The 12,491-nt window shown below is 42.8% G+C and overlaps 2 protein-coding genes across 2 annotated transcripts in view; one reads left to right on the top strand and one right to left on the bottom strand.

The window, feature by feature from the left end:
* Positions 1-12,491, bottom strand: part of LOC310820976 (aldo-keto reductase-like) — a 293,751-nt gene that overhangs the window by 195,111 nt on the left and 86,149 nt on the right. The window lies entirely within an intron of this gene.
* Positions 1-12,491, top strand: part of pcxa (pyruvate carboxylase a) — a 60,662-nt gene that overhangs the window by 19,985 nt on the left and 28,186 nt on the right. Inside the window, exon 10 of the mRNA XM_083687614.1 lies at positions 7,123-7,305. Within this exon, the coding sequence (XP_083543740.1) occupies positions 7,123-7,305 (183 nt within the window). The remainder of the gene's footprint in view (positions 1-7,122; positions 7,306-12,491) is intronic.

Raw genomic sequence — 12,491 nt, 5'->3', positions numbered from 1 at the left:
CAAAGTCTTTTTCGTTTATGACACGTACTGTAGGTCTTGAGTCAACCCAAAATGCCCCTCGGCCCCAGCTGAAGATTGTGTATTCTGGTCTCCCTGGTCTTTCTGATTCATTCAGAGAGCTGGATTTTCTCTTGATGTGTTAAGCTCAGCCTCTGAAGTGCACAAAGACTACCCTCAGGGGTCTGTCTACCTGAGCAGCTAACCACTCAATTACCAATCTTAAGGTCAATCTCTGTGTACCACAAACCCTGGCTCTCATTTTATACACTGGTTTCCATTCCAGATGAGTAGCTAGTTCATGTCTGGCAACGTTAGATACAGAGCACTACAGGTGTTGCATCTCAACCTCTATCAAAAAGCATGAAATCGTAAAGTGTAGTAAATTAATATAAACAAATTCAACATCAAGGAGATAGGAAAGTGATATTGAAGTTTTCTTCCACAGTGCTGACAGTTAAGGATGCTTCAAAGTCATCCTCTCTTTTAAACTTTTTTGACTTCAAAGACTTCCACAGCCCCCTTCGGAAGTTGGAAGGAGCAACGAAGGTAGGCGAATAGGAGAGAGTGATCTGAGAGCCGTATCGTTATTATCCACAAGAGAATTGGGAGATATTAAAGCTTATTGCAGAGAGCAGTTCAGATGCAGCAGGTGACTGGTAGAGAATAAAGATGGATGAGTGGATTCATTATGGATGTGTATGAACTTAAATCAATAGGTTGAGGGTGGAGAAAGATGTTCGATGTACTGTGAATGTTTCAGTGCTGGTCAGGGACTGGCTGGGTTTCCGACAGGAGGTTTCCGTCAGCTTTCCCCTGACTGTATCTCTGTGAAGCAAGCCTCTTATTCTCCAACAATATTTCCCAGACATTGTGAGAAAAATAAGTAAATAAATAAAAATGCCTCATAAGAAGAATGAGAAAAGAAAAGAGCATAACAGCTACTTGTAAATGTAGAATGTTTTTTTTATTTTATTTTTTAATGTTTTTTAGGGCATTTCTGCTTTATTGAGAGAGACAGTAGAGATTGACAGGAAAGATGGGTGAGAGAGAGGAGGGATGACATGCAAGGTATGTCGAGGGTCGGAATCGAACCCTTGCTACGCCACTAAGCGCCCCAGCTACTTGTAAATGTGACATCTGGTAAAAATGTGGAAAGGAGGGAGGCAGGGTTTTGCCTGCTGTTTTGCTGTTTTAGCAGCTCAACTGATGATAAGATGAAATGTGGGGAATGCATAGAATATTACACAAATGCTCCGACAAACATTTGGTAGCAAAGGAAACCGAGCATCTGTTGAATTGAAAATCACTGTTATTGAGCCAGTTTACTGTTTGTTTTAGGCTTTGAACAGCTCCTTTTAAATTATGTTGATTTGACTCAGTCTTTTACAGTCTGTGTTCTCTCCTGGCGGGTGGTAAATGAAGTAACTGGAAATGGTAGCCATTTTAAAATGTTGCAAAGGAATTGACTAGCATTATTGTTATGATCACTTCATCGTCTCTATCATCATTATTATTATCATAATCATCACTATGGTCTTGTTAACCATAATCGCCATGATGGATGTTGTAGTTATGGATTCCATTCTGTTTTGGAGCTGCCTGCTCTACCCCATCTGCTGATGATGTGCTGGGGGCCAGCAATGATCTCTCCTTTTCATCAAGAAATCTCAACTCCAGGTATACAGGCCTACTCCACACAATTCCCTTAGCTCACAATTACGGTATCTTGGATACACTCAACCATGTGGTTTAAGTTCATTGAGCTGCAAGCCCATGCCAATAGTGTAATTGCCTGTGATTTGAGATTTGCCAGGGAATAAAGGCAAAGCTTGGCCTTTCCATTAGTATTCTGTATCAGGCTCTGGGTTGCCCCATGAAACATTATTGGGAGTAGTGCCAGGATGTTCCCAAGGAAATACTTTATAGAAAGGAACACACTTCTACATTCTAGGCAGACAACCGGATTAGTTTCAGCCATTCTATAAACATGCAAAGTGTGTTCTTTGTGGCTGGCCGGTATCTTTGCGCTCAGTGTGATCTGTCTCCTATGGTGGTCTGAGACAAGGTCGTAGTTCTCCCAGAAACAGACTTGTGCTACTGCGTACACCAGCTGCTAAATTAGCTTGTCTGCAGTTGCAGGGAAGTATAGACATGACTATTTAAATATCTTGTCTTTTGTAGACCGTTTTAATGAGGCCAAGTTTATGTGCTTTATTTGCTTAGCTGGAGAAATTTTTCTGTAAGCCGTTAAATTAAGACTGTACCCCAGCCACACCCCACTTTCACCATTGTGCTATATGGGGAGTGCATGTCATAGGTCCCCAGACCCCCTACTGCTGAATATGTATAAGAACCTGTTCTCCTCATCCTTTGGGCGGCACATATTTGAGCCCATGTACTGAGCAGTGCCTAGTCCCAGGAAATCATTCTGGGTGTGCTGACAACAAAGTGCAAGCAGGTACAATTTATTCATGAATTGAGCATGACCTTGAACAACTCAAGGCACCCCCAGACAATCCTTGTCCTCAGACACAAGTTTTATTTTGCACAGCTGCCTAATCACATTCCTGGCAGAGCAGAATGACTTGTTTGAAAAGGTTGTCCGACTTGTCAGTTTGCAAAGGTGGTATTTTTCTGTTCGGCAGTAGTTTTCCTCCGGTCTGTTTAGGCCCCCGTTGAAACATTTCAATATATAGCCCAGCACTTTTGCTGGACCTGATGATTGGTGCATTTTCTCACTTGTAACCTGAGTGTTGCCCTGTTGGCTTTAATGGCCTGGTGCCCAGCATTAGATGGAGAGGGCTGATTCAAAAGAGTCCCGACGTCTCGGCTGCACCCTGCAGCCAGGTTTAGTGAAGCCTCCCAGAGGAGTCTCGTATATCCTGTTGTGCTGTTGTTGCCTCTATTCTTCCTGCCTCATGAATGTGCGAACAGCTGACCTCAAACCACTACATTGAGGTTATATTAGAATGGGAGATGATGGATGTGAACATTTCATGTCCTTGAGTTTGCTTGGTTTTCCCGGCTGCAATATTGATACTGTCACTGAGCAGGAAGATGGATGTTCCTTGTTCCTCCTTTCTCAGTTACCATTAGTGCCCATACAAAAGAGTGGGAGAGTTGAAGTATTGATGGTAGAGAGGAGCCTTTGGTTACCGTGAAATTTGATGTTCACACCCCAGTCAACCCTCACGTCAACATTCCATTGGCCACAAACAACTATTAAAATGGTTACTGGAAATAATGCCATGCACCCACTAGATTGATAAATCTACAACATGAATGCCTCTCCACACATTCTTCTCTGTACAGTTTATGTTCTATGGATCTTGATGAGTGTACATTCTGAATGTGTAGCCTAGTATTGCACCCCCCAAACAACACCTCCCCGTATTATTATTCTGGACACAGTAATGTGTGTTAAACCTGTATAGACTGCCCTGCTCAGACAGGCACTCATACAAGTGTTTTCGAGGAAAGTCCCATCTGTTGTTGATATGGCAAACTGAATAACCACTCTGGAACAAGATATGCCACCGCTGCTCAAAATGAAATTGAAAATCTCCCAATTTGCTGATATGCTGAAATGGATATGATTGCACATCCCCCCTTAGCCCTTGCTCCTCACCTAATAAAAAACCAATTCACTCTAACTATGATGGACATTCTATTCCTTATGAAAAATTTGCCTGTACCACAACGCGCCTGTATCCATTGTGGAGATAATAAAATCATCCCTGACTCGCCACTGTTTGGTAACCCATCCCCATTTACCATGTTGTTTTCCCCCCTCTGACCGTAATATCAGCCTTTCCTCAATCCTCTCCTCTCATCCCTGTCCTCGGTTTACCCTCATTCTTCCTATTCTTTTTATTCCCGCGATTCCTCGCTTCCTCCTCTAACCTTGTCTACTTCTGTTTGCGGTCTCTAATTTTTCTATTTTATTTTGCTCTCCTGAAATAATTTCACTCTCCTCTCTTATCTCCCTCCACTCTGTGTCGCTTCATTTCCCTCTTCCATTTTCTTTCTCCTCTCCTCTCTGTCTCTCTCGCTATCTCACTCTCGCCCTCTCACAAATGACTTTAGTTTTAAAGAGGTTTTCTCCTCCTCTCTGTACTTCTATGGCTTCCTCTCCCCTCTGCATTCTCCCTTTCTGCTTGACATTTGCTTTTCTCATGTAATTCAATTCTCCCCTCTCCCTCTGCTCATTCTCTTTGGTGTTTGTTTCAGCAGTTGTTTGTTTTTCCAGCAACTGTCAAGCTCTCCTCCTTGTGCCCATATTATGTTGTTTTTATCCTCTGTTCACCTGAGGTCTCTCTACCTTATAACAGTGTTATAACGCATGATGAGACTCTCCCACGAACCTTAGCCCCCACGCTGACCCAGAACTATTACCCCCACCTCTCTGACAAATGGGCAACCTAATGAGATGAGTGAGAGTCATTTGTGCAAGGTCCTTCTTTACGACTGCTTACCACTGCTGCACGTTCCAGGGATCAGTGCTTCTTAAGCCCCCTGCCTTAGCCTCCCTGCTCCCCTCCTCTGACCCCTCTGTTTCATTTGAGATAAAATTAATGATCATATTTGAGACTGCAGCTGACTCACAGCTGTGATCCATGACTCATTGCTCTCTGTGTGTTAACAGTTCATTACTAAGTCCTCTGTCTCAAACAAGGCCAAGCCAGAATTTGCGTGTGTATATCTGCTGCATCAAGAGAGCGTGTCCGCAGTGTTTTTCCTGTCTAAATCTGTAATAATTCATGATAATGTCACTTTCAACTGTAATGTCAGTCGCAAAACTCATAGGGTTTTTCGTTCCTGCATGTGTGTGTGCTGTCTGTGACTGTGCCTACCACCTGAGAAGAAATGGGGAGAGTAGTGAGAGCAGCAGTAGAATATGAGCAGAATCTTTCTCCCAATGTCCTAATTGCTGAACAGCAGCTGTGGTGCATTGCTGCCACTGTGATTTGTCAATCCATTAAAACGTGTGAGGGACGGAACACTCGTTTTTCTAGGGTGCTGTTAAAATGCTCAATGACGGGAGATCAGAGGGTAGTGTTCACATTTTAGACTTGCCCCCCCCTCACCCCTCTGGGCTGAAAAATGCTAAAAACAAGCAATTCTATTGTAAAGTGCTATTCTTGTTAGAAATCTGAATCCAACCTTGATTCACTATGTTCCTTCTTTGACCATTGTTAGATTTGTAGTGCAGCTGCTCTAATTTCCTCTCCAGTGTCTGATGTTGGTACAGGTTGTTGGAGTAGCATGGGGGGGGGGTGAAAGAGATCATCCTGTGTGCTGTATTGTTCAGTAGACATGCTGAACATGTCTATGTTGTGTACCACCCGTCTCAAGTGAGCCCCAGTGCTGTTGTAGAAGCACTCAACAAAGCCATGTAATGCATTTTTCAATTCTCTCTAGCTTGAGCAAAACCCACAGTTGAACTTGTCAAACTGACAAAGTGTTTGAAGTCCTTCTCTGAGTGAGAGAAGCTGGCAGGTAAGGGACTAGGAACCCATGGTAAAAGAGACAACTGCTGTATGAAACCTTTGTTGGGATTGACGGTTTAGTGGGTCGATAGATGGAGGGATTCTAGAGGCTGAAGTATAGTGAGGATGGTACATACTTCACAGAGGTTTAGGCTGTGGGAGAATGAGTGGAGGTGTTCTGACCTACTTTTGAGAAAAGGGTTGCTGTGTCTAATGAGGGGGAGGGGATGGGAGATGGATTGGCAGGTCGCCATCTTTTTTCACCCTGTTGCCGTGGCGACAGAGGTTGAACCGTCACACTTGGATCCTGACAGAAACAAGAGCACGTTCGCCACTCCTGAACCTCCCTCCCATGGTGCCTGCACTCCCTGAACACAGCGGTTTATACCTCTGATCAGTTTATTCTCCCAGACAGAGAGAGATCGCACACACACACATACACACACACACACTTTGAGTCAAGCCCCAAAGGCATTAGTCATTGTACTGTGGGAGCTTCATTGGACATCATCCAGACATCTTTGTAGCAGAGAAAAGATATCACCCTGTGGCTCAAAGACGAGGCTTGTTTGTTTTTCTGACATTGTCTGTCTCCATCTCCAAACGCTGTGGTAATAACTGAAGTTGGAAACCACTAAATTCATCAGTTAATGTGCAATAGCTACTGTCTGACAGATTGTCAACTACCGTTATAGTAGTTGTAGCTCTCTGATTAGGGCACTTCCTGCTTACTGCTGGCTGGTTAAATATAAGATTGAGAGGATGTTCAATGTAAGAAAGTTCATGAAGCGTAGCACCAGGGGTGGGAGCAGAACACCAGTGCGATAGATCACAAGTCCCACAAGCCTCACAACACGAGATCTGGTGCATGTGTTACCCTCGCGCTGCGGGTTGAAGTGTATAATTGCGGTGTGAGGCTCCTCTGCGGAGATTGTTCTAATTTTGAGAGTCCTCCCTGCAGTGCCTCACAGTGAGAATGGGGTTAACAGGGCTTTAATCCCTGTGCTGGGAGGCAGATGAAGGAAGAAGGGGCTTGGAGGATCGGAGACTGACCCTTAAACAGTGTTTTTAATGATTTGATTTGGTTCAGTTCAGGCTTTATTCATTTTCAACATGTTATGTATGATCTTCTGAATATGTGCATATGGACATGTTGGCACTGTCTGCACATTAAGACCATGTTTCGATGATTCCATGTTTCAATAGTTTAGTTGGAAGCCCATTTTAAAGGAAAGGATTGGAAGGCTAGTTTTGTCTTTAATCTCTGTCATTTTACAGTACAGAGTCCAAGACTAATAGACTTTCCCTCTTATTGCGTTGAAAGCAACATTTTCATTTGGAACTCTATAGTTTATTAACGTCCTGTTTTTGTTTTTTAATCAAAAAAAGACTAAATCAAATCTGCCTTCAAATGAAACGTGTCTTTGAATTTTTAATTGGACCATGAATTGGTGGGTGTTAAAAGATATCAGCTAATTAAACAACTGCAGTACCACTGTGGGGACTACTGCCGCCTAACTGAGTGAATAAACCGACATGAAAGTTTGAACAAGTCTTTTAAGACTTTTGTTCTGTCTGTGCATGTGACTTTCCATCGTCTTACTCCTCACTGTTGTCCCCCCCCACTCCCCAGGTGTTTAGGAGCGGAGAGGGCATGGGCATCCGGCTGGACAGTGCCTCCGCATTCCAGGGAGCAGTGATTTCACCCCACTATGACTCCCTCCTTGTCAAAGTCATTGCCAGCGGGAATGATCTGCCCGCAGCTGCGGCCAAGATGAACCGAGCGCTGGCAGAGTTCCGTGTACGTGGCGTCAAGGTAAGGGTCATTAACTACGCCGGAGCACATTTCATTTGTCATGTCACCAAATATGCCTTTTGCTTTTTCAGTTATAAAGTCAAAAAAAGAAATATGATGTGAGGAGAATGGCTTAAATACTAATTTATCCATTAAGAATTAAAGATTTATCAGAGAACCTCTTTAAAGTGCACTTTTGAAAGGGCCCCATTTTTACTCCCACCTAAAACTGTCTTGATGTGCCATTACAGTGTATAGCAGTCGGACATTTTTAACACAAGGTCCTTAGTAAGGGGAAAGTGGCTGGGGGGAGAAGTGCTGAAAGTGGCAAGTCTGGAGAAGGGAATTGTGGAGAGCGGAGAGCGAAGAGCACATGAAAGAGATCACAGAATAGGCTGAAGTGAACATTGGGAAGGGCCGTGTAGTGGTGACTGAGGCCAGTCATGCTGTCTTTGCCTGAATGTGTTACCTGATCAATGGAATTTTAAGTGCTCTGCCTTTGGGCTGCAAGGCCTCTGAGATTGGCTGCCGGTTTAGCAGTCATCCATAGACCCCTGAAGTATACTGTACTGTATGACGGAAGCAAAACAGGAGGTACTAAATTAAGTTTTCTTTCTCTCTTTCTACCAGTCAAACATATTTTAGTGGTCAATTATTTAGTAGCAATGGGAAGTAGTGGCTAATTATACAGGCGTTGGGATATGCATGTGACAGAGGATGAAACGGTGCATATGAGAAACATGCAGACAGGAGACTACTTTTAGAAATTGAGATGTGGTTATTGTAATGGAGAGGCAAATCACAGGGATTTTCTTTTTACAGCAGCATCAATGACAACATATGTTAATATCAAATCACTGTGAATGCCGTTAAAGTCTAGGCTCATCTGTATGGATTTGGTAGGGGATGAATTATATTTCTGCCAGCCAAAGATTTTGCATGTTCCCTGAAGGGTGTGTGTGCACAGGAACCTTTCAGTGTTGTAGTAGTCAACCTCATATCGTCTCACCATTTCCCACCCCTCCACATTTTCTTCCCAATTAAAATGACTTACTAATGCTGATGCAGTATTACTTGCATATGCTGTACCCTTTTGCCTTGTTCTTGATATGTCAAGCTCTCTCTTTCTTAGTCTTAAACCCCTCTGCCTCCCTTTGCTGCCCTTCTCTCTTCTCAAAAATGATACTTCCTTTGGCCTAAGGTATTGTGTTGGCATGATGATTTGTAAAAGCAGCACTCCAAAATAAATATCAAAGACATTAAAGCTGCTCTACATCTCCCCCTCTCTGCTTCACGACGGCATTAACAAGCTAACTGTCAAGTTTTCTTAATGATGACTGATTATCACTTCAGGATGGGTGAATAAGTTCAAACCATGTCAGTTTCCCAATTCCCTTCCTCTGTTTCCTTGCATGTTTGATTAATATTCCTTTCTGCATGAACTTAACTTGTCCTCCCCATCCCTACATCTCACTCGCTCTCATGCTGTTCCTCGCAGCAGGGGTAAGCCACTCAAGTACCTATTTTCTTAGGCATCTTCAAATAGCTAATTTAGTTAGCACTGGCACCTCAAGAGATTTAATTACCTGTTCAAATAAGTTCTTCCTGCAACAACCACCATGAGGTGTTCAGGGTAAGCAGAGCACTGGCTGTCAACATCTGTAGGGACAACAAAACATATTGGTGAGCAACGATGCCAGAACTAGTATTGCTATCATCGCCCTGGGCACCACCACAGGGTGGCATAGGTTCTACCAATGCCTTTATGATTGGTTGGTTTTGTCACTGTAGTTTTTAGCAGTTTGTCTTCAATGAAATGACTGTAATCAGAGTTTTTTTTCTTTGTGAAAATGTATAAAATTACCAGTTATTACTGTACCATGTTAGAAATGAGATCCCACATCATTATTTGTGTGTGGCCACTGAACCCTACTTCCCTTATTTGTGCATATTTTAGCATGCATTGCATATTGTAGCATGCACAACGGGAGGAGAGAGAATTCATTATATACTTGTAAAGGTCTATATATAATTATATACTTGGTCCTGTGTATCTCAATTGGTAGAGAGAGGCGCTAGCCACGCTTACTTTCGGGGTTAGATTCCCACTGGGACCATACAGTATACAACAAATCTATGCACTCACTGTACTGTGTCGCTTTGAATAAAGGTGTCTTGCTTTTTAGCATATTCATATTATGTTATATACTGTAGGTGGAGGAGCATGTAGGTGCTGCTTATTAGAGTACTGTAATACCTTTAACATGTAGTAGCAGAGATGTTTGGTTCTGGTATCTCTCTCTCTGACGTGTACACACACACACACACATACACACTGTCAGTCAGTCTAGTGCTGGCAAAGTGGTTTTGGAAGGGACTTTGAAGCCCTAATCTTGTCTAAATGTTTCCAAGAGGTGTGACTGGCTTCAGAGGCAGATATGGCGAGGCCAGGTGTAGGGGGATGGGGGTTGGGAGAAAGTGAATTGAGAAGGAGGATGCTTAAAGAGAATAGGAAGATCTTGGGTGCAGACAGGATGGAGACGGGTTGTCCTTTTATTTCCTATCTTGCTCAGATGAACACATATGAGGTTTATTATCATGCATGGATATTTTGTATTCATTGGAATTTGAAAGGTTTTGGCGCACTCCACTTCAAAGTGGGTTAGTGAATTAGCGATGTACAACAAGGATCTAAAGATTATGCAGCTGTGGCACTTATTGTCATCATAATATTCCCCCCTCTGCTTTGCTTCCATCCACCCCACATTCTGGGGGCATAGTAAGTAAAAAGTGCTGTTGGAAGTAAGCAAGTCCACACCGCTCGAAACTTGCTGTGGGCTCCACCTGAATTGCACACGATAACCATCCTCATCCGCCCAGGCTATTGTTTGCAAAGCAAAGTGCACATTAATCTTTTTTTTTTTTTTTAAATAAAATCTCTCCTTTCTTGAAGCACTCCTCTATTCGTCGGTGGAATCTGCGTGCTGCTGGTGAATGGTGGTCATTTAAATGGAGAGACCTTCTGACTTAGTGAGACTGGTACCAGATAAACAAGGATTTTAATGCTGTGTGCAACACAAAATCTCTTAATGACCACTTAAACGTGTGTGTACATGAGTCATTTATTTGCATGAATAATACTCAAAAACCCCTCCAACACTCATTCTCTCTCTCTCTCTTTCTTTTTTTTCTCCCCCTCTCTCTCTCGCTCTCTCATCTGTCTCACACATTCATCTCTCACAAAAATAGAACGTTTCAGTATGGTAACATCTTTAGTACAGTAAGCTACATTAATATTGCAGCACCATATTCCACTTTACTCCAGCTGGCATTTGCTGTGTTGTCTTCTGGCACAAATAAACCAGGAGACCAGAATGTTCATTCTCTGTATACTATATAATATATCACAATAAACAGTATACAGAGAATGAACATTGTGACAGTCACATTGTGGTTTATTTGTGCCAGATGTAGAGTATTCCCTATGCTGAAAGACAACGCCAAAGAAAATGTCAGCTGTACACTGTAGATAGTCACTCATGATGGTAGGCTTAGAGTTAATGCTCCTAAGAATTAGAATTAATGTTGGGTAGTTTCATTTTGAGTGAGTGAAGTTGTGCCAGATAACCAATATAGTTTAGGGTAGAAGTGCTCAAGTGAGAGAGGAGAGCAGAGATTGGTGATTTTAAATTCAAATGGAAGGGGTTGAAATGCTATTTCTAGATGTCCATCTTAAATTACCCTGAGGAGTGAATGGGAATACCATGGCCCTTTTGTTTGAGTGAGGTGAAAAAGTAAAAACACTCATTTAAATCCTCTTCTACCTGGCAGGCTGAGAGGTAGAGCTTTAGAATGCAGAGGCAGGGGGCAGACAGCCACCGGTATATAACTGCGGCATGTGCAAGGCTAAATAAAATCAGGACAGACTAAAGGGACTCATTTTTCTTCTCTTATCTAGCATACTACATATGGCAATTTCTATTACTCCTTTTGAACTGGTCTTAAAGGTGCAATATGTAACATTCAAGCTATCTAATGGTTGTAAATACTACCTGTAATCGGTAGTGATTAGGGAATGAGATCTCTTGAAAGAAATATTTGATTTATGAACACTCTTTTGTTCTAGAAAAGTGTGAAAGTCTATGGGCAACACGGGTATGTTTACAATTGGCCAGTGGTGTTCTAGGGGAGTGGATCGATCTTTGCCTTTTTATCTGGAAATCGTGCGCGCATGCAGAAACACAACAGCTAATGTCCGACACGGCATGTCCATTTCGGGGGTTATATTATCATTAGGCAGGATGTTGTTTGGAACATCGAACTGACATTTCACCACGGTGGCCAGAGGTTTCAGATTTCAGAAAGCACATCTTACGCAACTTGTACTCAATGGGGTGGTTCTCAGACACACATTAAGCCTAGTCCTGGACTAAATCACACTTTCAATGTAAAATCTCCATTGAAGATGCTTTTTGGTCTAGGATTAGTCTCAGTCTGTGTCTGGAAAACCAGACCAATATTATCTACAGCTCATAACACTCAAGCTTTCGCTGAACCAATCAAGTAAGGGGGATTCGTGCTATAACAACCCTATGCATATCTGATATTAACTTGACCTGTCAGTAGAATATGACGTGAATGTCCTCTGATGTGAACAATGGTTGCAGAACTGCTGGTCAGTGGTTGCAGCCCTGCTGGGCGCAGTTCACAACGTGTTTGGATGAATTTCCCAATCAGCATTTTTTAATTGGGCAAAATAGGGCAGCAGTTTGCCGCTGGCAAAGAGAGAGAACGACTGCATGCACTTCTCTTTCACGGTGTTCCTTCTCTCACACGCTCCTCTCCCATACAGGGATGTAGTCACATACTGTATGTGTGTATCACCATCTCCACACACAACTTATACTAATTGAGCTTGGAGGGGCTGTGTGGGTATGGTCAGTGGAGGCTGGTGGAGGTAGAAATCGGAGGACGGGCTCATTGTAATGTGTGGAATGGAATGAGGAATGGTATCAAAACACGATTCCTCATTCCATTCCATGCATTACAATGAGGCCGTCCTCCAATTTCTGCCTCCCCTGGACTATGCATGTATACTACAGTAAAGTGCTTAATGTGACAAATGGCACCTATAGCTGTGTAGCATGTTCTTTCTCCCTGTGTACTTCTTCCTCTCAGACCTACTCCCTCATGCCATCAATCTCCTA

This window comes from Argentina silus (genome assembly GCF_951799395.1).
Source record: "Argentina silus genome assembly, chromosome: 2".
Taxonomy (NCBI): domain Eukaryota; kingdom Metazoa; phylum Chordata; class Actinopteri; order Argentiniformes; family Argentinidae; genus Argentina; species Argentina silus.
This window is presented reverse-complemented; position numbering and strand designations above follow the sequence as displayed.